Source organism: Mobula birostris, chromosome 11 (assembly GCF_030028105.1).
Source record: "Mobula birostris isolate sMobBir1 chromosome 11, sMobBir1.hap1, whole genome shotgun sequence".
NCBI classification, from domain to species: domain Eukaryota; kingdom Metazoa; phylum Chordata; class Chondrichthyes; order Myliobatiformes; family Myliobatidae; genus Mobula; species Mobula birostris.
In genome coordinates this window covers 32420183-32446875 of record NC_092380.1, presented here as the reverse complement: position 1 = coordinate 32446875, position 26693 = coordinate 32420183, and the positions used below count along the sequence as shown (strand labels likewise).

The 26693-nt window shown below is 52.1% G+C and overlaps 2 protein-coding genes across 2 annotated transcripts in view; one reads left to right on the top strand and one right to left on the bottom strand.

The window, feature by feature from the left end:
- The first annotated feature begins 927 nt into the window (after positions 1-927).
- Positions 928-4177, top strand: dctpp1 (dCTP pyrophosphatase 1). The gene is made up of 3 exons (XM_072272045.1): positions 928-1059; positions 1247-1357; positions 2332-4177. The coding sequence occupies exons 1-3, from the start codon at positions 962-964 to the stop codon at positions 2558-2560; spliced, it is 438 nt and encodes a 145-aa protein (XP_072128146.1). The 5' UTR covers positions 928-961; the 3' UTR covers positions 2561-4177.
- A 700-nt stretch (positions 4178-4877) lies between these two features.
- Positions 4878-26693, bottom strand: part of LOC140204997 (septin-4-like) — a 25150-nt gene continuing 3334 nt past the window's right edge. The window contains exons 3-11 of the mRNA XM_072272044.1: positions 25411-25497; positions 24782-24905; positions 20577-20711; positions 20024-20141; positions 17392-17493; positions 17093-17189; positions 16233-16395; positions 8340-8430; positions 4878-5221 (exon numbers count right to left, since the gene is read on the bottom strand). Coding sequence (XP_072128145.1) covers positions 5141-5221; positions 8340-8430; positions 16233-16395; positions 17093-17189; positions 17392-17493; positions 20024-20141; positions 20577-20711; positions 24782-24905; positions 25411-25497 — 998 coding nt within the window. The 3' untranslated portion in view covers positions 4878-5140. The remainder of the gene's footprint in view (positions 5222-8339; positions 8431-16232; positions 16396-17092; positions 17190-17391; positions 17494-20023; positions 20142-20576; positions 20712-24781; positions 24906-25410; positions 25498-26693) is intronic.

Sequence of the window (26693 nt, the reverse complement as noted above, 5' to 3'; positions counted from 1 at the left end):
CTCCATATTTATACTCATTGGTATCCCCGTGATCACTTCTTTACAACCACTGTTTTGTGCTCCCACCCTCCCAGTGTATTCCACCTTGCATTTTCCTATCTCTTTTAGCTTGAGTGCTTTCTCAAGTTGTTCCTCATTCGCACATCTTACCAATAGGTTGCCATCATTAAGGACTTTTGCAAATACTATTTCCCCTACCCTATTTGTCAGAGTTGTTGTTAGCACAAACGGGTTAATTTTCTTCATATGAGCCTTCTCATTAAACCTAATTATGACAACACCTCCTCTCTGAGCTTGTTCATCTTCCTCACTTTCAGAGCTTTCTCCACTATCATTTCTTATTCTTTTATTCCCTTTGTCTTGGTTTTTATTCATCCGACCCCTCACTACCTCCTCATTCCCTTTATTTCTCCCTTCACAATAATCCACCTCTCCCCAGCTACCTACCTCTGGTCCCAAGTCTCTATCCCTCTCCTTCTCCACTTTCTTTCCCTCAACCCCACCTCTTATCTTGTCCGCCATTACCGGACCCACACGACCCCCTCCCAGCAATTTCCGTTCCTTCCTCACTCTCTTTCCCTCAACAGGTTCCAAAACACACTCACACATCAAGCAAAACACAGCCAGCTTCCAGTCCAACCACTCTAGACCCGGCCCCCAGATCCTTTTCCTTCCCCGCCCCTGCGGCATTGAGAGTCTGAAGACGAATTAGAGACAGCTGCAGCTGCTCTGATTGGCCTATGAATGCGGACGGTACTTTCTAAAAACATGAATGGCCAGCGTACTCGATTGGTCATATGTTAGACTGAGGTGGTGATTGGCTAACTGGTGACGGCAGAGGGCAGTACCGATTGGGTGCCCAGGTGGCCATTCACACCAACTCAAACTTTAACCAATCAGAAGCCGGATTGGAGGAGGCGGAGTCGGAGGCGGGGCGGGACTGCGACCAGTGGAGCGGGAGATGGCGGATACGAAGGATGCTGAAGCGTCCGGCGTGCAGGGTCCGGTTCCGCGGCAGGAGACGCGCCGGTTCAGTGATGCACCCAGCCTGGAGGAAATGTGAGAGTTACTGGGTGGTGGTGAAGGGGAAAGTTGGGAGAGAGTTCAGGTGCTGCTGTGCTGCACACTTACCGTGTCACCATTTCCCCCTCCCCCTTTCACCCGTCTCTCCCCTCCCCCAACCACATTATCGACCTCTCCTCCTCCACCTCCTCCCACATTTTCTCCCTTTCCCACCGCCCCCCAGCCGAAAGCTACAGGCACAGTTTACCGATGAGAGGGATTGGGATCAATTCCATCAGCCGCGGAACCTGCTGCTCGCACTGGTGGGTGAAGTGGGCGAACTGGCCGAGCTTTTGTAAGTGAGTCTGTCTGCCAACCCCTCATCCCCTTCCTCCATAATTTTAAATGTTGTTAATGTATCTGACTCAGCCACTTCCTCTGGCAGCTCATTCCATATGCGGACCACCCTCGAGGTGAAAAAATTGCCCCTCGGGTTCCCATTAAATTTCTCCCTTCTCCACTTAAACCTGTGCCCTCTGGTTCTTGATTCCACAACCTTGGGGAAAAGGCTGTGTGCATTCACCCGATCTACCTACACCACTCATGATTTTATACACCACAATAAGGTCATCCGCAGTCTCCCCACACGCCAAGGAATAAAGTCCCAACTTGCACAACGTATTTCCATTAACTCAGTCCCTTGAGTCCCGGCAACATCCTCGTAAATCTCGGCACTCTTTCCAGTTTAATACCATTAAACCAGAAACTGAACACAATACTCCAATCGAAGCCCCCTGGTGTCTTGTACAACTTGCAACGTTACTCATGACTCAGTGCCCTGATGGGCGAAGGCCGGCAGGCCACACGCCTTCATCTCTGTAATGCCACTTTCAGGACACCGTGTACTTATCAAGTCCTGCAGGGCAGAGTGAGGATCATACAGAATATTTCATCACTTCAGTGCATCAAGCTAGGACAGGGGAAAACAGTGTTACAGTTAGAGTAAAGTGCATGCAGACGAGAAGATACAAGGGCCAGGATGAGGGAGATGTGGGGTGGAAGGTCCATCTTGTCATACTGTGGGACCATTAAATAGTTTTATAACAGTGGGGTCAAAGCTGTCCATGGTTTTGGTGGGAGAGGCAGACACAGGGACCTTGAGTAATAGACTCCAGAGAGTGGGAAGTGGGTCTTGACCCAAAACATCAACTGTCCTGCCCCAACAGACGCTGACTTGGCCACTGAGCATGAACCTTACTGTGACACTGGGATGTTGATTTTTCATATTCTCAAATTTATTCACAACATACTCTTTCCCCAAACCCACAGCCAGTGGCGAGGCGAGGTCGCTGAGGGGCTCCCAGGCTGGACCGACTCAGAACGGACAGCTCTCCGACACGAGCTCAGTGATGTGCTGCTGTACCTGGTCGAGCTGTCGGACAAGTGTGGCGTGGACCTTCCAAAGGCTGTCCTGGAGAAACTGGAGCTGAACCGACTAAAGTATCCCGCCGTCCTTGTCCGGGGTTCTGCCCGCAAGTACACAGAGTATAGTAGCTAGGGGAGCGGAGAGCAGAAGAGAGGAGTGTCCCTCAACCCCTCTCTCTCAGGGGGAGATCACTACACTGACCGGTGTCCCTCAACCCCTCTCTCTCAGGGGGAGATCAGTACACTGACCGGTGTCCCTCAACCCCTCTCTCTCAGGGGGAGATCAGTACACTGACCGGTGTCTCTCAGTCCCTCTCTCTCAGAGGGAGATCTGTACACTGACCGGTGTCTCTCAGTGCCTCTCTCTTGGGGGGGGGGGGATCAGTACACTGACCGGTGTCTCTCAGACCCTCTCTCTCAGAGGGAGATCTGTACACTGACCGGTGTCTCTCAGTGCCTCTCTCTCAGAGGGAGATCAGTACACTGACCGGTGTCCCTCAACCCCTCTCTCTCAGGGGGAGATCAGTACACTGACCGGTGTCCCTCAACCCCTCTCTCTCAGGGGGAGATCAGTACACTGACCGGTGTCTCTCAGTCCCTCTCTCTCAGAGGGAGATCTGTACACTGACCGGTGTCTCTCAGTGCCTCTCTCTTGGGGGGGGGGATCAGTACACTGACCGGTGTCTCTCAGATCCTCTTTCTCAGAGGGAGATCTGTACACTGACCGGTGTCTCTCAGTTCCTCTCTCTCAGAGGGAGATCTGTACACTGACCAGTGTCTCTCAGTTCGTCTCTCTCAGGGGGAGATCTGTACACTGACTGGTGTCTCTCAGTCCCTCTCTCAGGGGGAGATCTGTACACTAACCGGTGTCTCTCAGTCCCTCTCTCTCAGGGGGAGATCTGTACACTGACCGGTGTCTCTCAGTCCCTCTCTCTCAGGGGGAGATCTGTACACTGACCAGTGTCTCTCAGTCCCTCTCTCTCAGAGGGAGATCTGTACACTGACTGGTGTCTCTCAGTCCCTCTCTCTCAGGGGGAGATGTATACACTGACCAGTGTCTCTCAGTCCCTCTCTCAGGGGGAGATCTGTACACTGACCGGTGTCTCTCTGTTCCTCTCTCTCAGGGGGAGATCTGTACACTGACCGGTGTCTCTCAGTCCCTCTCTCTCAGGGGGAGATCTGTACACTGACCTGTGTCTCTCAGTCCCTCTCTCTCAGGGGGAGATCTGTACACTGACCGGTGTCTCTCAGTCCCTCTCTCTCAGAGGGAGATCTGTACACTGACCGGTGTCTCTCAGTCCCTTCTCTCTCAGGGGGAGATCTGTACACTGCCGGTGTCTCTCAGACCCTCTCTCTCAGAGGGAGATCTGTACACTGACCGGTGTCTCTCAGTCCCTCTCTCTCAGAGGGAGATCTGTACACTGACCGGTGTCTCTCAGTCCCTTCTCTCTCAGGGGGAGATCTGTACACTGCCGGTGTCTCTCAGACCCTCTCTCTCCCAGAGAGAGATCTGTACATGACTGTTGTCTCTCAGGGGAGATCTGTGCACTGACTGGTGTCTCTCAGTGGCTGTCTCTCTGGGATATCTACCTGACCGGTGTCTCACGGGGGGAGATCGCTTCACGTTTTCAGACAGCTCCTCCTGAGAGAGCTGATGGAAGAGAGACTGATTGTACTTTCATAATTTAGTGTTGTACAAATTCAGAACATTTTGCTGTCAGAAATGCTATTTTTTATTAAACAATAATTCAATACAAAATACACATTGTCCTGAGTAATTTTCAATAATGAAAGTTTAAGAATCTGGATTAACGTCAGTGGGGATACAGTCAGTGACACAGGGCACTGGGGGAGAGGGGTCACTGAGGGACGGTCTGAGGGAGCTGGATTAACGTCAGTGGGGATACAGTCAGTGACACAGGACGCTGGGGGAGAGGGGTCACTGAGGGACAGTCTGAGGGAGCTGGATTAACGTCAGTGGGGATACAGTCAGTGACACAGGGCACTGGGGGAGAGGGGTCACTGAGGGAGCTGGATTAACGTCAGTGGGGATTCAGTCAGTGACACAGGATGCTGGGGGAGAGGGGTCACTGAGGGACGGTGTGAAGGAGCTGGATTAACATCAGTGGGGATACAGTCGGTGACACAGGGCCCTGGGGGAGAGGGGTCACTGAGGGATGGTGTGAGGGAGCTGGATTAACGTCAGTGGGGATACAGTCAGTGACACAGGGCCCTGGGGGAGAGGGGTCACTGAGGGACGGTGTGAGGGAGCTGGATTAACATCAGTGGGGATACAATCAGTGACACAGGACGCTGGGGGAGAGGGGTCATTGTTGGATGGTGTGGACAGCCACACCCTATGTCTGACTGTAATTGTAGGGGAGATGGGGAGGGACGGTGGGGGGAGCCAGAACCTCTGTTCTGACCATGGGACGGGTGGAAATGAGTAGTGGGAAGGACTGTGTTGGGGGGGAGGGGTCCGGACCCTCAGAGTGTCTGACTGTGGATGGTGAGGGGAAATGGGTGAGAGATGGTGAGGTGTGTGGGGGGGGGGAAGTCAGACCCTCGTAGTGTGTCTGACTGGAATGGTGAGGGGAGATGGGTGGGAGGGATGATGTGTTGGGGGCAGCCGGCCCCTCACAGTATGAGGTGGAGGGGGGCAGTCGGACCGTCACAGTAGGAGGGATGGTGAGGTTTGGAGGGGTCTGGATCCTCACAGTGTGTCTGACTGCTCCCCCTGATTCTGTTGCATCTGCTGCTGAATCTTCTGAAGCATCTCCTGCATCTGACGGAGCTGCAGAGAGAGGGAGGGAGAGAGCTGGTGAGTACAGAGACCTGGGCAGGGGGGTGGGGAGCTGGTGAGTACAGACTCAGAGCGAGGGAGGGGGAGAGCCAGTGTGCACAGAGGAAGATCTAGTGATCACGGAGACTCGGAGAAAGAGTGAGAGGGAGGGAGAGAGCTGGTGAGTACAGAGACCTGGGGGGTGGGGGGGAGAGCTGGTGAGTACAGAGACCCGGGGTGGGGGGGGAGAGCTGGTGAGTACAGACTCAGAGCGAGGGAGGGGGAGAGCTAGTGAGCACAGAGGAAGATCTAGTGATCACGGAGACTCGGAGGGAGAGAGCTGGTGAGTACAGAGACCCGGGGCAGGGGGCAGCTGGTGAGTACAGAGACCCCGGGGGGGGGGGGGGGGGGAGAGCTAGTGAGCACAGAGGAAGATCTAGTGATCACGGAGACTCGGAGAAAGAGTGAGAGGGAGGGAGAGCTGGTGAGCTTGAAGCTCAGACGGAGGGAGGTAGTGGGAAAGAGGTGAGGTTGGGTTTGCACACGTCGGGAGGGGGAGCTGGAGGCAAAGGGTGGGTAGAAGAGATTGGGTGGGATTTATTCAGCCCTCCCTTCACCCGTTCTCCTGATGTCCCTTGTAGCACTATATGAGCATCCCATTTCTGTCACTGCCTCTTCCCCCAATCGTCACTTCCCATCTCTCTCTCTCTCCCCATCTCATTGTCCAGTCTCTATCCTCCTTCCCTCTTCCACCCCGCTCCCCCTTTTTCATCCACTCCACCACACCCCCCTGCCCTCCAGCCAGACGTCAGCACATATTGGTAGGAAAAGGGTGGAGGTCCTGTACAGAGAATTTAGGCAGCTAAGTAGAAACTGGAAAGCAGCATCTCCAGGGTAGTAATCTCTGGATTGCTGCCTCTGATGTGGCCGTGAGGGTAAGAACGGGATGATTTGGCAGCTGCATGCATGGCTGAGGAACTGGTGCAGGGGGCAGGGGTTCAGATATCTGGATCATTGGGATCTCTTCTGGGGAAGGTATGACTTGTACGAAAGCGATGGGTTACACGTGAACCCATGGGGGACCAGTGTCCTTGCGGGTATGTTTGCTAGAGTTGTTTGGGAGGGGCTAAACTAATTTGGCAAGGGGGTGGGCACTGGAGTGACGGGGCTGAGGATGGTGCAGTTGGTTTACAAGCAGATACAGTAGTGAGACTGTCAGGAAGGACAGGCAGATGAGAGGGCAAAATTGCAGTCACTGGGATAAATTGCAGTGTGACGTGAAAGGCTGATGAATACAGAACTGAAGATGGTAATGTCTGAATGCAGGCAGAATATGGAATAAAGTGGGTGATCTTGTAGCAGCTTTAGAGATTGGCAGGTAAGGTGTGGACATCACTGAGTCGTGGCTGAAAGAGGGTCATGGTCAGGAGCTGGACATCCAAGGATACACATTGTATTGAAAGGACAGGAGGTGGTGGAGTGGCTCCGCTGGTTAAAGATGAAAAATCCTGAGGAAGAGGATCAGGTGTAGAACCCTTGTTGGTAGGGTTGAGAAACTGCATGAGTAAGAAGACCCTGATGGGAGTTACAGACATCAGTAGCCAGGATGTGGGCTACAAATTACAATGGGGGATAGAAAACACGTTGGCAAAAGGGCAATGTTACAATGTTCAGCTAACCAATACTGTCAGAGGATACCAAAAGTTTTTTTCAGATACATAAAGAGTAAAAGAGAGGAAAGAGTAGATGTGGAAAATGATGCCAGAGAGTTAGTAATAGAGGATGAGGAAATGGCAGACACACTGGATAAGTATTTTGCATCCACCTTCACTGTGGAAGACACTAGCAGTATGGTGGAAGTTCGGGAGTGTCAGGGGGCTGCAGTGAGTGAAGTTGCCATTACCAGGGAGAAGGTTCTTGGGAAACTGAAAGGTCTGAAGGTGGAATAATCACTTGGATCAGATGGTTCTGAATGAATCACTAGATTCTGGCATGGTTCTGCAGAAGCTGAAATCTGCAATGTGACTCCACTCTTCCAGAAGAGAGGAAGTGAGAAGAAAGGGAATTATAGGCCAGTTCGTCTGGCCTCAGAGGTTGGGAAGATACTGGAGTTGATTAAGGATGGGATCAGGCTACCTGGAGGCAACATGAAAAAATAGGCCAAAGTAAGCATGAAGAAGGGTGGAGTGACAGGTAGTGTTGAGGAAGGGAACGGGCAAAGAAATGGCAGATGGACTATTGTGTTGGCAGGTGTATGGTCGTACACTTTGACAGAAAATAAAAGTGTACACTATTTTCTAAACAGGCAGGAAATTCAAACATCCAAGGTGCAAAGGAACTCGTGCAGGATTCCCTAAGGGTTAATTTGCATGTTGAGACGTTGGTGAGGAAGACAACTGTGACGTTAGCATGCATTTCGAGAGGACTAGAATATAAAAGCAAGGATGTAATGCTGAGGCTTTAAAAGGCACTGGTGAGGCCTGACTTGGAGTATCGAGAGAAGTTTTGGGTCCCTTATCTGAGAAGGTCAGTGTTGGACTTGGAGGGGGTTCAAAGGAGGTTCATGAGAATGAAATAAGGAGCGTTTGATGGATCTGTGCTTGTATTCACGCGAATTTAGAAGAATGGGGGGGGGGGGGAATCTCATTTAAAGCTACAGAATATTGAAAGGCCTGGTCAGAGGTTCCCAAACTCTTTAATGCCATGGATCCAACAGTCCATGGGCCGCAGGTTGGAAACCCCTGGACAAGATAGAGTGGATTTAATGTGGAGAGGATGTTTCCTACAGATGGGGAGTCTAGGACCAGAGGACACAGCCTCAGAATGGAGGGACATTCATTTAGAACAGAAGTGAGGAGGAATTTCTTTATCCAGAGGGTGGAGAAACCGTGGACTTTGTTACCACAGGCAGCTGTGGAGACCAGATATTTAAGGCGGAGGATGATAGGTTCTTGATTAGTCAGGGTGTCAAAGACTTTGGGGAGAAGGCAGGAGAATGGGTTTGAGAGGGAAGTAGATCAGCTGTGACGAAATGGCGGAGTGTACTCGATAGGCTGAATGGCCTAATTCTGTTCTCATCTTTTATAGTCTTATGGTCTCTTGCTGTCTCCATCCAATAATGCTCACTCACCTCCTCTTCCTTCTGCCGTATCAGTTTCTCTGTCTCAGACACGGGTAACATCGAGATTGAGAGATCCGACATACTCTGTCGGGATATTTTGCTGTGGGGAGAATAACACAACATCAGAATTGGATAATTCCTGAAATTCACTCACAATTATCTCTACATTGACCAGTGTCTCTCAGTCACTCTCTCTCAGGGAGAGATCTGTACACTGACCGGTGTCTCGCTCTCTCAGGGAGAGATCTGTAGACTGACCGGTGTCTCTCAGTCACTCTCTCTCAGGGAGAGATCTGTACACTGACCGGTGTCTCTCTCTCTCAGGGAGAGATCTGTACACTGACCGGTGTCTCTCTCTCTCAGGGAGAGATCTGTACACTGACCGGTGTCTCTCTCTCTCAGGGAGAGATCTGTACACTGACCGGTGTCTCTCAGGGGGAGATCTGTACACTGACCGGTGTCTCTCAGGGAGAGATCTGTACACTGACCGGTGTCTCTCAGTGGGAGATCTGTACACTGACCGGTGTCTCTCAGTGGAGATCTGTACACTGACCGGTGTCTCTCAGGGAGATCTGTACACTGACCGGTGTCTCTCAGTGGGAGATCTGTACACTGACCGGTGTCTCTCAGTGGGAGATCTGTACACTGACCGGTGTCTCTCAGAGGGGGATCTGTACACTGACCGGTGTCTCTCTCTCTCAGGGAGAGATCTGTACACTGACCGGTATCTCTCTCTCAGGGAGATATCTGTACACTGACCGGTGTCTCTCTCTCTCAGGGAGAGATCTGTACACTGACCGGTGTCTCTCAGTCACTCTCTCTCAGGGAGAGATCTGTACACTGACCGGTGTCTCTCAGTCACTCTCTCTCAGGGGGAGATCTGTACACTGACTGGTGTCTCTCAGTCCCTCTCTCTCAGGGGGAGATCTGTACACTGACTGGTGTCTCTCAGTCACTCTCTCTCAGGGAGAGATCTGTACACTGACCGGTGTCTCTCAGTCACTCTCTCTCAGGGGGAGATCTGTACACTGACCGGTGTCTCTCAATCCCTCTCTCTCAGGGAGAGATCTGTACACTGACCGGTGTCTCTCTCTCTCAGGGGGAGATCTGTACACTGACCGGTGTCTCTCAATCCCTCTCTCTCAGGGGGAAATCTGTACACTGACCGGTGTCTCTCAGTCACTCTCTCTCAGTGGGAGATCTGTACGCTGACTGGTGTCTCTCAGTCCCTCTCTCTCAGGGGGAGATCTGTACACTGACCGGTGTCTCTCTCTCTCAGGGGGAGATCTGTACACTGACCGGTGTCTCTCAGTCCCTCTCTCTCAGGGGGAGATCTGTACACTGACCGGTGTCTCTCAGGGGGAGATCTGTACACTGACCGGTGTCTCTCAGTGGGAGATCTGTACACTGACCGGTGTCTCTCAGGGAGAGATCTGTACACTGACCGGTGTCTCTCAGGGGGAGATCTGTACACTGACCGGTGTCTCTCAAGGGGAGATCTGTACACTGACCGGTGTCTCTCAGGGGGAGATCTGTACACTGACCGGTGTCTCTCAGTGGGGGATCTGTACACTGACCGGTGTCTCTCAGTGGGAGATCTGTACACTGACCGGTGTCTCTCGGGGGGAGATCTGTACACTGACCGGTGTCTCTCGGGGGGAGATCTGTACACTGACCGGTGTCTCTCGGGGGGAGATCTGTACACTGACCGGTGTCTCTCGGGGGGAGATCTGTACACTGACCGGTGTCTCTCGGGGGGAGATCTGTACACTGACCGGTGTCTCTCGGGGGGAGATCTGTACACTGACCGGTGTCTCTCGGGGGGAGATCTGTACACTGACCGGTGTCTCTCGGGGGGAGATCTGTACACTGACCGGTGTCTCTCGGGGGGAGATCTGTACACTGACCGGTGTCTCTCGGGGGAGATCTGTACACTGACCGGTGTCTCTCGGGGGAGATCTGTACACTGACCGGTGTCTCTCGGGGGGAGATCTGTACACTGACCGGTGTCTCTCGGGGGAGATCTGTACACTGACCGGTGTCTCTCCGTGGGAGATCTGTACACTGACCGGTGTCTCTCGGTGGGAGATCTGTACACTGACCGGTGTCTCTCGGTGGGAGATCTGTACACTGACCGGTGTCTCTCTGTGGGAGATCTGTACACTGACCGGTGTCTCTCAGGGGGAGATCTGTACACTGACCAGTGTCTCTCAGTGGGAGATCTGTACAGTGACCGGTGTCTCTCGGGGGGGAGATCTGTACACTGACCGGTGTCTCTCGGGGGGAGATCTGTACTCTGACCGGTTTCTCTCAGGGGGAGATCTGTACACTGACCGGTGTCTCTCAGGGGGAGATCTGTACACTGACCGGTGTCTCTCGGTGGGAGATCTGTACACTGACCGGTGTCTCTCGGTGGGAGATCTGTACACTGACCGGTGTCTCTCAGGGGGAGATCTGTACACTGACCGGTGTCTCTCAGGGGAGATCTGTACACTGACCGGTGTCTCTCAGGGGGAGATCTGTACACTGACCAGTGTCTCTCAGGGGGAGATCTGTACACTGACCGGTGTCTCTCAGGGGGAGATCTGTACACTGACCGGTGTCTCTCAGTGGGAGATGTGTACACTGACCGGTGTCTCTCAGTGGGAGATATGTACACTGACCGGTGTCTCTCGGGGGGAGATCTGTACACTGACCGGTGTCTCTCGGTGGGAGATCTGTACACTGACCGGTGTCTCTCGGTGGGAGATCTGTACACTGACCGGTGTCTCTCTGTGGGAGATCTGTACACTGACCGGTGTCTCTCAGGGGGAGATCTGTACACTGACCGGTGTCTCTCAGTGGGAGATCTGTACAGTGACCGGTGTCTCTCGGGGGGAGATCTGTACTCTGACCGGTTTCTCTCGGGGGGAGATCTGTACACTGACCGGTGTCTCTCAGGGGGAGATCTGTACACTGACCGGTGTCTCTCGGTGGGAGATCTGTACACTGACCGGTGTCTCTCGGTGGGAGATCTGTACACTGACCGGTGTCTCTCAGGGGGAGATCTGTACACTGACCGGTGTCTCTCAGGGGGAGATCTGTACACTGACCGGTGTCTCTCAGGGGGAGATCTGTACACTGACCGGTGTCTCTCAGTGGGAGATCTGTACACTGACCGGTGTCTCTCAGGGGGAGATCTGTACACTGACCGGTGTCACTCAGTGGGAGATCTGTTCACTGACCGGTGTCTCTCAGGGGGAGATCTGTACACTGACCGGTGTCTCTCAGGGGGAGATCTGTACACTGACCGGTGTCTCTCTGTGGGAGATCTGTACACTGACCGGTGTCTCTCAGGGGGAGATCTGTACACTGACCAGTGTCTCTCAGTGGGAGATCTGTACAGTGACCGGTGTCTCTCGGGGGGGAGATCTGTACACTGACCGGTGTCTCTCGGGGGGGAGATCTGTACACTGACCGGTGTCACTCAGTGGGAGATCTGTTCACTGACCGGTGTCTCTCAGTGGGAGATCTGTACACTGACCGGTGTCTCTCAGGGGGAGATCTGTACACTGACCGGTGTCTCTCAGTGGGAGATCTGTACACTGACCGGTGTCTCTCAGGGAGAGATCTGTACACTGACCGGTGTCTCTCGGGGGGGAGATCTGTACACTGACCGGTGTCTCTCGGGGGGAGATCTGTACACTGACCGGTGTCTCTCAGTCGGAGATCTGTACACTGACCGGTGTCTCTCTCTCTCAGGGAGAGATCTGTACACTGACCGGTATCTCTCTCTCAGGGAGATATCTGTACACTGACCGGTGTCTCTCTCTCTCAGGGAGAGATCTGTACACTGACCGGTGTCTCTCAGTCACTCTCTCTCAGGGAGAGATCTGTACACTGACCGGTGTCTCTCAGTCACTCTCTCTCAGGGGGAGATCTGTACACTGACTGGTGTCTCTCAGTCCCTCTCTCTCAGGGGGAGATCTGTACACTGACTGGTGTCTCTCAGTCACTCTCTCTCAGGGAGAGATCTGTACACTGACCGGTGTCTCTCAGTCACTCTCTCTCAGGGGGAGATCTGTACACTGACCGGTGTCTCTCAATCCCTCTCTCTCAGGGAGAGATCTGTACACTGACCGGTGTCTCTCTCTCTCAGGGGGAGATCTGTACACTGACCGGTGTCTCTCTCTCTCTCAGGGGGAGATCTGTACACTGACCGGTGTCTCTCAGTCCCTCTCTCTAAGGGGGAGATCTGTACACTGACCGGTGTCTCTCAGGGGGAGATCTGTACACTGACCGGTGTCTCTCAGTGGGAGATCTGTACACTGACCGGTGTCTCTCAGGGAGAGATCTGTACACTGACCGGTGTCTCTCAGGGGGAGATCTGTACACTGACCGGTGTCTCTCAAGGGGAGATCTGTACACTGACCGGTGTCTCTCAGGGGGAGATCTGTACACTGACCGGTGTCTCTCAGTGGGGGATCTGTACACTGACCGGTGTCTCTCAGTGGGAGATCTGTACACTGACCGGTGTCTCTCGGGGGGAGATCTGTACACTGACCGGTGTCTCTCGGGGGGAGATCTGTACACTGACCGGTGTCTCTCGGGGGGAGATCTGTACACTGACCGGTGTCTCTCGGGGGGAGATCTGTACACTGACCGGTGTCTCTCGGGGGGAGATCTGTACACTGACCGGTGTCTCTCGGGGGGGAGATCTGTACACTGACCGGTGTCTCTCGGGGGGAGATCTGTACACTGACCGGTGTCTCTCGGGGGGAGATCTGTACACTGACCGGTGTCTCTCGGGGGGAGATCTGTACACTGACCGGTGTCTCTCGGGGGGAGATCTGTACACTGACCGGTGTCTCTCGGGGGGAGATCTGTACACTGACCGGTGTCTCTCGGGGGGAGATCTGTACACTGACCGGTGTCTCTCAGTGGGAGATCTGTACACTGACCGGTGTCTCTCGGGGGGAGATCTGTACACTGACCGGTGTCTCTCGGTGGGAGATCTGTACACTGACCGGTGTCTCTCTGTGGGAGATCTGTACACTGACCGGTGTCTCTCAGGGGGAGATCTGTACACTGACCAGTGTCTCTCAGTGGGAGATCTGTACAGTGACCGGTGTCTCTCGGGGGGGAGATCTGTACACTGACCGGTGTCTCTCGGGGGGAGATCTGCACTCTGACCGGTTTCTCTCAGGGGGAGATCTGTACACTGACCGGTGTCTCTCAGGGGGAGATCTGTACACTGACCGGTGTCTCTCGGTGGGAGATCTGTACACTGACCGGTGTCTCTCGGTGGGAGATCTGTACACTGACCGGTGTCTCTCGGTGGGAGATCTGTACACTGACCGGTGTCTCTCAGGGGGAGATCTGTACACTGACCGGTGTCTCTCAGGGGGAGATCTGTACACTGACCGGTGTCTCTCAGGGGGAGATCTGTACACTGACCGGTGTCTCTCAGGGGGAGATCTGTACACTGACCGGTGTCTCTCAGGGGGAGATCTGTACACTGACCGGTGTCTCTCAGTGGGAGATCTGTACACTGACCGGTGTCTCTCAGTGGGAGATCTGTACACTGACCGGTGTCTCTCGGGGGGAGATCTGTACACTGACCGGTGTCTCTCGGTGGGAGATCTGTACACTGACCGGTGTCTCTCTGTGGGAGATCTGTACACTGACCGGTGTCTCTCAGGGGGAGATCTGTACACTGACCGGTGTCTCTCAGTGGGAGATCTGTACAGTGACCGGTGTCTCTCGGGGGGGAGATCTGTACACTGACCGGTGTCTCTCGGGGGGAGATCTGTACTCTGACCGGTTTCTCTCAGGGGGAGATCTGTACACTGACCGGTGTCTCTCAGGGGGAGATCTGTACACTGACCGGTGTCTCTCGGTGGGAGATCTGTACACTGACCGGTGTCTCTCAGTGGGAGATCTGTACACTGACCGGTGTCTCTCAGGGGGAGATCTGTACACTGACCGGTGTCTCTCAGGGGGAGATCTGTACACTGACCGGTGTCTCTCAGGGGGAGATCTGTACACTGACCGGTGTCTCTCAGTGGGAGATCTGTACACTGACCGGTGTCTCTCAGGGGGAGATCTGTACACTGACCGGTGTCACTCAGTGGGAGATCTGTACACTGACCGGTGTCTCTCAGTGGGAGATCTGTACACTGACCGGTGTCTCTCAGGGAGATCTGTACACTGACCGGTGTCTCTCAGGGGGGGATCTGTACACTGACCGGTGTCTCTCAGGGGGAGATCTGTACTCTGACCGGTGTCTCTCAGTGGGAGATCTGTACACTGACCGGTGTCTCTCGGGGGGGAGATCTGTACACTGACCGGTGTCTCTCGGGGGGGAGATCTGTACTCTGACCGGTGTCTCTCAGGGGGAGATCTGTACACTGACCGGTGTCTCTCGGGGGGGAGATCTGTACACCGACCGGTGTCTCTCGGGGGGGAGATCTGTACTCTGACCGGTGTCTCTCAGGGGGAGATCTGTACACTGACCGGTGTCTCTCGGGGGGGAGATCTGTACACTGACCGGTGTCTCTCAGTGGGAGATCTGTACACTGACCGGTGTCTCTCGGGGGGGAGATCTGTACACTGACCGGTGTCTCTCGGGGGGGAGATCTGTACACTGACCGGTGTCTCTCGGGGGGAGATCTGTACACTGACCGGTGTCTCTCGGGGGGGAGATCTGTACACTGACTGACCTGCTGAGCTCCTCCAGCATTTTGTGGGTGTTCCTCTGGATTTCCAGCATCTGCAGAATCTCTTGTTTTTACAATAAAATTTAACTGTTTTAAAGCAAAGCTTTTTTAAATTTCTTTATTACGTAATGGAGAGCCAGGGAACTCAGGAAGGAGAGGGAGGGAGTGGGAAGGTGCAGAATTGAGAGGGAGGGAGTAAAGGGAGATGGGTGGAGGAGATGAAGGAAGTGGTTTTCGGAAATGAGGAATGGGAGGGAGATGAAGGATGGGAGTTGGAGGAGAAGGAGATGACGATGCAGCGCACGCGGCCTCTCTGGTGAATGATATCTGTAATCTGTCAAGTAGGGGACCGTGCACAATTCTGATTTGATGGAGACAGATGTGAGAGTACGGAGGAACATCTGGAGAAACTTCTGAAATACCTGCTTTGCTGCCGCTGCTACTGTGTGGTAACTAGAATATCCGGTGCAGAAGGCCCCGAATCCTCGGCTTTGCTTGTTTTGGCGGCCAGGGCACGGTCAAAGGCGCTCGGCAGAGGATGGCTCTCAGGAGGCTGTATCAGAGGGGCTGGTCGGAGGCTCGAAGTTTTTGGATGGATGGACTTGGTGTCGGCTGCTTCCAAGGCATCGGCAGTTGACGGTGCCTTGGAGGTTTATGGCAGGGAGTTTCTCCCTTTTGCTGCCTGCTATCGGGGACTCGGGAGTTGATCAACTCGGGACTTTGAGACCTTTTTATAGCCGTGCCCATGGTTTGTTCTTCATCAAATTATGGTATTGCTTTGCACTGCTGTAACTATATGTTATAATTATGTGGTTCTGTCAGTGTTAGTCTTTGGTTTGTCCTGTTTTCTGTGATATCACTCTGGAGGAACATTGTATCATTTCTTAATGCATGTATGCATTTCTAAATGACAATAAAAGAGGTCTGAGTGTTCTCATAATCTAATGAAGGATGGGAGTTGGAAGAGATAAGGAACTGCCAAGAGAGGAATTGAGGAGGGAGAGGGAAGGGTCGGGGGAAGGAGGAGGTGGGTGGGATGGGGAGGGGGGAGGAAGGGAGAGACGGGGATGGTTAAAGGATGAGGAGTGGAAGGGGGTGTGGGAGATGGGGGAAGGGGAGGAAGAATTTTTGGAGGGGAGAATGTGGGGGAGGGTTAGGAATGAGTCGGAGGGTGGGCCAGAGGTGAGGGAGTCAGTGCACGTACTTGCGACTGCGCTCGCGGCCTGCTGTGCTTCCCATGGTCTGGATACAGCGGGCCCGGTAGTTCTCGTAATGAACGTCCTGTGTCACCTCCTTCAGGTCCTGCATGTGGGTCTGAATCAGCACCTTCCTCAGCTTCCCAAAGTCACAGTGTCCCGGGTTCTCCACTGAGAATAGAGATCGGCGGGGGTTAATGTTGAGAGCAAGAATCATCCCAGTAACTCCCCACCCTGTTCCCTTCAACATCCCCCCCTACACCCAGCTCCTCCTTCCCTGTCCCCATGTTTCCCCAGCACCCTACTCCTTCAAACCCATCACTCTTGCTTTCCTCTCAAACCTCCACCCGTCCTTTCTCCTCTTCCTTCCCCAAGCCCCCTCCCTCCCCACTTCCCCCCTTCCACCAACTTTGCTCTTTCCCTTCCCCTACCCTCTCCCTCTACTCTTTCCTCCCACCTCCTCCACCCTTCCCTCTACTCTCCCTCTACCCCTTTCCTCCACTTCCTCTTCTCTTTTCCTCCCCTTCTCATTCTGCTCCCACTTACTACCTTTCCTCCCACTCTCCACTCCCCCACCCCGAGCCAATCCCCTGAGGCTGGGAAGCCAGTCTTGGCCAGTCATGGGGCTCCGGAACCCACTGATGACCAATCACGTGTCCAGGATATTGGCTTGAAAAATGCCAGGTGCTTAGAAGAGAAACCTGGCCAATCACCTGGTCCAGGAACTCAGACCAGACCAATCACAGATTCCGGGCTCCAGTCCTGACCAATCAGAGGCTCAGGATCCAAACCTCACCAATCGCCGGCCTCTGATCCATATCCATATCCATCTCCACTCCCCCACTCTCTCCCGGACCGTCCGACTCACCGTCCACGACACCCCAGGGGTAGAGTCGGCCTCTGACTTGTTTGCCCTCGCTCTCCACCACCGTGTTACTCCCGACGACGGCAAAGGGGATACTGTTCTGTGCGGGGGGAGGGGAACAGAGAGGAACTCAGGGATGCGCAGGGTCTGTTCAGCCGTCCCGAACACTCTGAGAACTAGCACTCCCCCCATTCCTACTTATCCTGGATTAGGGAGCTCCCTCCATCGCTGCCCATCTCCTGCCTCCCCGCCTGTGCCCTCCCTCCTCCCCTTGCCCCCACCCCTCCCTCCCTGTACCTCACCATGAGCTCGTTATATTGTTGTTTGAAATCTTCCTCCTCGTCCGAGTCACACTCGGGGAACTGGTAGACGTGAATCGCCTGCTCTTCGATTTCCTGCCGGATCTACGGAAGGAGGGGAGAGGTCGCTGGTAAGTGTGGGAAGCAAGGTGCTCCTCCCTCGAATGACCCTCCCTACCCCATCTCCTGGGACAATCACAGATCCTCCGACCCTCGCCCATACAGACAAGACGGGCTCTCTCAGGTAACCATGAGTCAGAGTACAGGAAGCAGATGGAGAGCCTAGTGACTTGATATCACAACATTAACCTCTGCCCCTCAAATCAGTTGCTGGCGGGGTGTTTGCGGATATTTTTAACTTCCCCCTGCTTTAAGAAGACCACTAAGATCCCGGTACGCAAGGAAAATTGGGAATTGAATCTTTATCCTATTTTAGATTACAATCATACTATTATAAATTAGACTATTTTCTAAACGGGGAGTTAAAGCGTATCAGACCCATTGCGAGAATGAGGCCAGTGCGCATGCGGACGATCGATCACGCGGTGATTCGATTGGGCCGCCTTCGAGCGTGAGGTCTCTGTTGGACGCGGGCTTTCGAATGCGCATGCGGCCGATCGATCACGTGGTGAATCGATTGGCGGTCTCTATTGGGCGCGGGCTTTCGAGTGCGCATGCGCGTGTCCTCGGCGGGCTCGGTTCGTCCATCGCTCCCACAAGGTTAGAAACAGGACTCGGGAAAAAACACATTTAATCAGATGTAGATCTTGCTCTGCCCAACACGTAACAGAAGTGGTTTCAGAAGTCAGAGATGCAAAGGGACTTGGGGAGTCCCAGTGCAGGTTGAGTCGGTGGCGAGGAAGACAAATTCAAAGTTGGCATTTATTTAGAGAGCAACGATAAAATGCTGAGGCTTTATAAAGCCATATTTGGAGTGTTGTGAGCATTTTAGGGTCCTTTGTGAAAGAAATTGTGTGCAGTTTTGGTCTCCAAATTTGAGGAAGGACATTCTTGCTATTGAGGAATGCAGCGTAGGTTCACGAGGTTAATTCCTGGGAAGGCGGGACTGTCATATGTGGAAAGATTGGAGCGACTGGGCTTGTATACACTGGAATTTAGAAGGAGGAGAGGGGATCTGATTGAAACATATAAGATTATTAAGGGATTGGATACGCTGGAGGCAGGAAACATGTTCCCGATGTTGGGGGAGTCCAGAACCAGAGGCCACAGTTTGAGAATAAGGGGTAGACAATTTAGAACGGAGTTGAGGAAAAACTTTTTCACACAGAGGGTTGTGGTTCTGTGGAATGCTCTGCCTCAGAAGGCAGTGGAGGCCAATTCTCTGGATTCTTTAAAAAAAGAGTTAGATAGAGCGCTTAAAGATAACGGAGTGAAGGGATATGGGGAGAAGGCAGGAAAAGGGTACTGATTGTGGGTGATCAGCCATGATCACAGTGAATGGCAGCACTGGCTCGAACGGCCTACTCCTGCACCTATTGACTATAAATGATGTGTTGACATTGGAGAGGGTCCAGTGGAAGTTCACAAGAATATTTTACGAATGAAAGGGTTAACATATGAGGAGCGTTTGATGGCTCTGGGCCTGTACTCGGAGTTTTGAAGAATGAGGGGGTGTCTCATTGAAACCTATTCAATATTGAAAGGCCTAGCCAGAGTGGACATGGAGAGAATGTTTCCTATGGCGGGGAGAGTCTCAGACCAGCCTCAGAATGGGCGTCCATTTAGAACAGAGAGGAGGAGTTTCTTTATCCAGAGGGTGGTGAATCTGTGGAATTCATTGCCACAGACGACCATGGAGTCCAAATATTTTGAGTATTTTTAAAGCGAAGATTGATAGGTTCTTGATCTGTCAGTGTGTCACAGGGAGACCAAGCAGGAGAATGGTGTTGAGAGGGAAAAAAATCAATTGTGATCAAATGGTAGAGCAGACTTGATGGTCTAATACAGGAGTTCCCAACCCGGGGTCCATGGCATAAAAAACTTGGGAACTCCTGCTCTAATAGAAATAACTTTATCTGGATGAACTTTGCGCTGGGATGGTAACTGCGTGGTACATGACTGCAAGAAACCGCAGAGTTGTGGACACAGCTCTGCACATTACAGAAATTAGCCTCCTTTCCATGGACTTCTACAGTTCCCACTGTCTCAGTAAAGCAGCCAGCATAATCAAAGACCCCCCTACCCCAGACATTCTCTCTTCTCCCCCTCCCACCTGGCATAAGATAAAAAATGCCTGTAAGCATGTCCCACCACAGCTTCTACCCCACTATTAAATTACTGAACAGTCCCTTGGTAGGATAAGATGGATTTCACCCTCACACCTACCTTGTGGCCCTTACTGTCTACCTGCACTGCAGTTTCTCTGTAAATGTGACACATTATTCCATATTCTGTTATTGCACTACTTCGATACACTGACCTGCATGGACGCCATTTAGAACAGAGTTTGTGATCATAATAAGCTGATTCCCGGTTTCCCTCTCTCCCCTTCTCTGCTCCCCTGGATGCACCTTATTCTTGCAGAAGGCCCACTTGGTGTCCCCAACGTAAGAGGACCCATCTAGCCGCACCTCTTTTCTCCAGGCCCTCTGAGGTGTGGCTCCTCCGCCCTCACCTTCAGCTTGGCCCTCTGCACTTCTGAGGGGGTGAGGGTGTCGGCTTTGGCGATGACAGGAACCACGTTGACCTTCTCATGAACCGCCTTCATGAACTCCACGTCCAGTGGCCTCAGCCTGGTAATGGGGCAGGAGATCATTAGGTGAAGGCAAGACTCTACCATCACCCACCCAATGCCCCACCTCTCTTACCAAACCCTGTGGTGAAACCTTCCCCTGGTCCTTCGAGGGCCAGGTTCTGCCCTGGGTGGAGATGTCCCTCATTCCCTCTTTCTTCCCTCCTTCCCCAACCTGCCCTCTCCTCCCATCCCCTCTCTTCCCAGGGTAGAGTTGGATCTTGCCCCACTGAGTTGGCATTGAAGGATTGGTTTCTTCCCAGGGTAGAGTTGGCCTTGCCCCCATTGAGGGGGATGTCCACCTCTGCATTCCCCTTCCTCACCACCTCCAAACCTTCCCTCCCTCCAAAGAAAGCAGGGAAGGTGCCTTGCTGTCCTCATCTCAGTGCACCCTCTCCTGGAACCCCCCCCCCCGCCCCCATCCTGTGTGACTCACCCGTGAGCCAGGGGAGAGAGGAAGTACAGGAGACAGTGCACCCGGTTGTCCTGGATGTTCTTGCGATTAAGGCCACTCTCATCCCTGAAGTAATGCTCAAACTGTTCGTCAATGTATTCAACGATTGGCTTCCAGCTGGGAGAGAGAATCAAGGGCAGTAGTAAGAACATGGAGCGTAGTCAGGAGGCACGGGATCCAGGAAAACTTGGCTGTGTGGCTTGTTCATAGAAGACAGAGAGTGTTTGTAGTTGGAGTATGTTCTGGCTAGACATCAGTGAATAGTGGTGTTCCACAGGAATTTGTTCTGGGACCTCTGTTCTTTGTATTTTATGTAAGTGACTTAGATGAGGAAGTGGAAGGGTGCATTAATAAGTTTGCAGATGACAGGAAGATTGGTGATGGTGCTGTGGATAATGTGCAAGGTTACCATATGTTACAATGGGACATTGACATGATGCAGAGCTGGGCTGAGAAATGGCAGCTGGAGTTCAATCCAGGAACATTTGAAGTAATTTACTTTGGAAGGTTGAACTTGAAGGCAGAAAACAGGGTTAATGGCAGAATTAACAGAGTGGAGGGGCTGAGGGAACTTGGGGATCATGTCCAAAGATCCTTCAAATCTGCCACACAAATTGATAGGGTGGTTAAGAAGGCATATGGTGTGTTGGCCCTCATTAGTTAGGGATTGATTCAAGAGCTGTGAGATCACTGAGGTAAAACTGGTTAGATTACACTTGCAGTATTGTGTTTAGTTCTGATTGCCTCGTTATAGGATGGATGTGGAAGCTTTAGAGAGGGTGCAGAGGAGATTTACCAGCTTGCTCACTGGACTAGGATAACCTATGTCTTATCAGGATAGGTTGAGCAAGCCAGGTCTTTTCTCTTTGGAGTGAAGAAATGTTAGAGGTATACATGATGATAAAAGACATAGATAGAGTGGACAGCCAGAGTTTTCCCCAGGGTGGAATTGGCTAATACAACAGGGTATAATTTTAAAACGATTGGAGGGAAGTTTAGGGGGCATGTCAGAGGTTTTTACAGAGAGTGGTGAGAGAGAGGAGGTGGTAGAGGCAGGTACACTAGGGAATTTAAGAGACTTTTAGATAGGTACATGAATGATAGAAAATGGGGGGTGGGGTCATGTGGGAGGGGAGTGTTAGGGTGATCTTAGGTTAAAAGGTTGACTCACCATTGTGGGCCAAAGGGCCTGCACTGTTCTACGTTCTGTGAGAAACAGGAGTAGGAATGGTCACCTGGCCCGTTGGGAGTACTCCACCAGTCAATAAATTCATGTCTGATCTCAAGTTCAAGTTCACTTTATTGTCATTTGTCTGTACACTTGTATACCTCCAAACAAAACTCTGGACCAGGGTGCGCAGTGTAGTACATGTAACTCACACAACACAATAATACCACTAACTAATAATAAAGGTGCATATCCAATAAAAGTTAAAAAGGAAATCAGTAAAACCCTACTGGTACTTCAGATGTAGTGAGACCTGGATGGGGGTGGGGGTGCAGTGATCTCAGGGTCTGGGACAAGAAGCTGTTTCCCATCCGAACAGTTCTGCTTCTAATGCTACGTTACCTCCTGTCTGATGGTAGGGGGTCAAAGAGGTTGTTGGGCAGATGGGTGGGGAGATAACTGACAACATGAAGGACCCTGCATGTGTAGCGCTCTGGCTAAAAATCTGTGATGGGTGGAAGAGAGGCCCCAGTGATCCTCTCAGTAGTCCTCACAATCCTCTGTAGGGACGTGCAGTCAGATGCCTTGCAGTTCCCATACCAGGTGGTGATGCATCTGGTCAGGACTGTCGATGTTGCTCCTATAAGAATTTGTTAGAATGGGGGCCTCATTCCTCTCAATCTCCTCAGGAAATGGAGATGCTACTGTGCTTTCCTGAACAATGAGATGGCGTTGAGGGACCAGGTGAGATTGTCCAGTATATGCATTCCCAGAAACTTGGTGCTTCTAACTCCCTCCACAGAGGAGCTGTGTTTGTACAGTAAGGAGTGGTTTGCCCGCACCTTCCTGAAGTCCACAATCACCTCTTTGGTCTTGTCCATGTTGTGCTTGCACATTCTACCAGTGGCTCTCTTTCCTCGCTGTATGCCGCCTTATTGTTGTTGATGAGGGCAACCACTGTGGTGTCATCAGCGAGCTTGATGATTCGGTTTGAACTGGATCTGGCAGTACTGTCAGGTGTCAGCGGCGGACTGAGCACGCAGCCCTGGGGAGCACCGGTGCTCAGCAGAACGCAGCTGGAGATGCTTCTGCCAACGTGGACTGACTGCGACCTCTCTGTGAAGAAGTCCAGGGTCCAGTTACAGAGAGAGGTGTTGAGACCCAAATAGGACAATTTACCCACCAGCTTCTGAGGGATGATCATATAAGTGCTGAGCTGAAGCAAATGAACAACATCCTGGCGTATGAGGCACCATTTTCCAGCTGGGACATGGCAGAGTGTAGTGCAGAGGCTATGACATCACTGGACCGATTTGAATGATAAGCAAATTAGAAAGGGTCCAATGCAGCAGGAAGATAGAATTTAATGCAATCCATAACCAGCCACTTAAAGTACTTAATATTATTGTTGAGGTCAGTCCACTGGACAGTAGTCATTGAGGCAGCTTACTGACACTCTCTCGGGCACTGGGACGAACTGGCCATAGACTCAGCTCCACTTACCTGCTTTTTCCCCATAACCTTAATTCCCCTATCATGCACAAATATATCTGTGCCTTGAATATATTTAATGAGTTAGCCTCTACTGCTTCCCTGGGTTATGAATTCTACAGATTCAGTACTCTCTGGGAAAAGCACTTCCTTCTCCGGTCCATTCTAAATCTATTCCCCTCAAATCTTGAGGCTATGCCCCCTAATCTCACTGAGCAATGGAAACAACTTTTCTGCCTCTATCTTTCTCTTTGAGAATTTTATGTTTCTATAAGAACCTCCCCCTCCCAATATTCTTATAAATTCCAGTGCGTATAGTTGCAGGCAACACAATCTCTCCATAGGCTAAACCCCGCCCCCCCCCCCCCCCCATTTCTGGAATCAACCCTGTCAACCTCTGCACGGCCTTGAAATCGAGTATATCTTTCCTTAAGTAAGGAGACCAGAAATGCATGCAGTACTTAATATGCAGCCTTATGAGTACCCTGTACAGTTGCAGCATAACCTCCCTGCTCTTAAATTCAATCCCTTTGGCAATGAAGCCCAATGTTCCATTTGCCTCCTTGATAACCTGCAGCACCTGCAAACTAACCTTTTGCGATTCATGCCGAAACACTCCCAAATCCCACTGCACAACAACATTGCTGCAGTCTTTTACCATTTAAATAATCAGCTGATCTTCTATTTTCACTTCCAAACTGGATGACCTCACATTTACCAGCATTGTACTCCACTTGCCAGACACTTGCTCACTCACTTAACCTATCTATATCTCCCTGCAGACTCTCCGTATCCTTTGTGCAATTTGCAAGGTTGTGGACAGGGTAGATTGCCAAAAGATATGGTGGAATAAAAATTAATTGCAGATACTGGCAGAGAAATGGCAGATGGAGTTTAACCTGGACAAGTAGAAGGTGTCTGGGAAATCAAATGTAAAGGGGCAGGACACAAGTTAACGGCAGGATTGTTAACAGTGTTGATGTACAGAGGGATCTTGAGTTCCAAGTTCACAGCACTCTGAAAGTTGCTGCATGGGTTGACAGGCTGATAAAGAAGGCACACAGCAAGTTGAGACTCTGAATTCAAGAGATGGCTTTATAAAAACTCTGGCTGGACTGCATCAGGAGTAGTGTATTCTGTTCTGGTTGCCCCATTACAGGAAGTGGGTGTGGAGGCATTGGAGAGGGTTCACCGGGATGCTGCCTGGAGAGAGGACGTGAGCTATAGAGGAGAGGTTGGACAAACTTGAGTTGTTTTCTGTAGGGAAGGGAAGACCTGGTTGAGGCATAGATAGAATAGACTTGGGGGAATCTCAAGGATGTGGGCAGTGTTGTACAACAGAGAGACTTTGGAGTACAGGCAGAAGGTTCCCCGAAAGTGGTCACGTGTAAACAGAGTAGTGACTCAGGCCTCCATCGGGTGGGAGATTTACAAGAGTTGGGACCCCTTCTCCCCAATGTCATGGGTGAGGGGAAGGATTGGGGCTATGAGAAATGAGGATCACTGGGACTTTGGCCACTCTGCTCACCATTCGGAATTGTCAACAGCATCTCCAAAACCCGGAGTGTCCACCACTGTCAGTTTGACTCTCACCCCGCACTCCTCGATGTCCACACCATGCTTCGTAATCTCCAAGGTTTTTGTGATCCTCTCTGTGAATTACAGGCACAGAATGATCCCACACTCTCCTGGGGTAGGCTACTGAGTGAAGTTCTTTTCACACTTCCCCATCACACACTCCCGGGGTCAGACACAGAGTAAGGCTCCCTCCACACCGTCCCATCACATGCTCCCAGGGTCTGATACTGAGTGAAGCTCCCTCCGCACCTCTCAATCACATACTCCCATGGCCAAACACAGTGTGAAGCTCCTTCTGCACCGTCCCATCACATTCTTCTGAGGTCAGATACAGAGTGAATTTCCCTCCACTTTGTCCCACCACACACACTCCCGGGGTCAGATACAGAGTGAATCTCCCTCCACACTGTCCCATCACACACTCCCGGGGTCAGACACAGAGTGACGCTCCCTCCACACCGTCCCATCACACACTCCCAGGGTCAAATACCTTTGCACCAACCTGCCACACATTCCTGAGGTCAGAAGGAAGGGGGGAGGTGAGCCAGTTAGGGCACAGAACTTAAGCAAGGGTCTCACCTTCGGCACTTGGGATGATTCGTTCCTTGTAGAGGTTTGTCAGAAAGAGACTATCGATGAGTGTGGATTTCCCAAGACCCGACTCTCCTAGAGAAATTGAGGGGGTCTCAATTATTGCATCATTACTAGCTCCCCACTTTCTCCCCAGGAGACCCCTACTGACCCCACAAGCCAGTCCACCTGCCCACGTTTGGCCCATATCCCTCTAAATCTTTCCTATCTGTGTACTTGTCCAAGTGCCTTTTAATTGTAGCTCCCACTTCCTCTGGCAGCTCACTTCATATCCTCATTGTCTTCTGTGTGGCAACCTGCCCCTTTAAACCTTTCCCCTCTCACCTTAAACATGTGCCCTCTCATCTTAGACTCCACTCTCCTTGGGGAGAAAGGTCATCTCCACCCACCTTATTTACACCTCTCGTTGTTTTATAAACCTTTGTCAGGTCATCCCTCAGTCTCCTTCACTACAGGGCAAAGTACCAGCCTGTCCAGTCTCTCCTGATAACTCAAGCCCCAATCCCAGGAATGTCCTGGTAAATCTTTCCTGCACCCTCTCTGGCTTAATCCCAATTTCTCACAGCTGGACAACCAGAACTTCCCACAGTATTCTGTGGGCTCACCAGCAACTATTCTCCCTCCTCATCACTGCCCCTCCTTCTTTACTCCCTCCTCATTACTCCCCTCCTTCACTCCCTCATCATCACTCCCCCTCCTTCTTTACTCCCTCCTCATTACTCCCCCTCCTTCTTTACTCCCTCCTCCTTACTCCCCCTCCTCCTTCACGCCCTCATCATCACTCCCCCTCCTTCACTCCCTCATCATCACTCCCCCTCCTTTACTCCCTCCTCATTACTCCCCCTCCTCCTTCACTCCCTCATCATCACTCCCCCTCCTTCTTTACTCCCTCATTACTCCCCTCCTTCACTCCCTCATCATCACTCCCCCTCCTTCGCTCCCTCCTCATTTCTCCCCTCCTTCACTCCTTCCTCATTACTCCCCCTCCTCCACTCCCTCATCATCACTCCCCCTCCTTCTTTACTCCCTCCTCATTACTCCCCCTTCTTCACTCCCTCATCACTCCCCCTCCTTTACTCCCTCCTCATTTCTCCTCCTTCACTCCCTCATCATCACTCCACCTCCTTCTTTACTCCCTCCTCATTTCTCCCCTTCACTCCCTCATTTCTCCCCCTCTACTCCCTCATCATCACTCTCCCTCCTTCACTCCCTCATCACTCCCCCTCCTTCACTGCCTCGTCATTACTCCCCCTGCTTCACTCCCTCCTCAT

Bases quoted from the DNA above. Each gene is read 5' to 3' on its own strand.
- dctpp1 (XM_072272045.1), top strand. From the start codon at position 962: ATGGCGGATACGAAGGATGCTGAAGCGTCCGGCGTGCAGGGTCCGGTT. The intron at 1,060-1,246 runs GTGAGAGTTACT...ACCGCCCCCCAG, and splicing joins GCACCCAGCCTGGAGGAAAT to CCGAAAGCTACAGGCACAGT. The intron at 1,358-2,331 runs GTAAGTGAGTCT...CCAAACCCACAG, and splicing joins GGCGAACTGGCCGAGCTTTT to CCAGTGGCGAGGCGAGGTCG.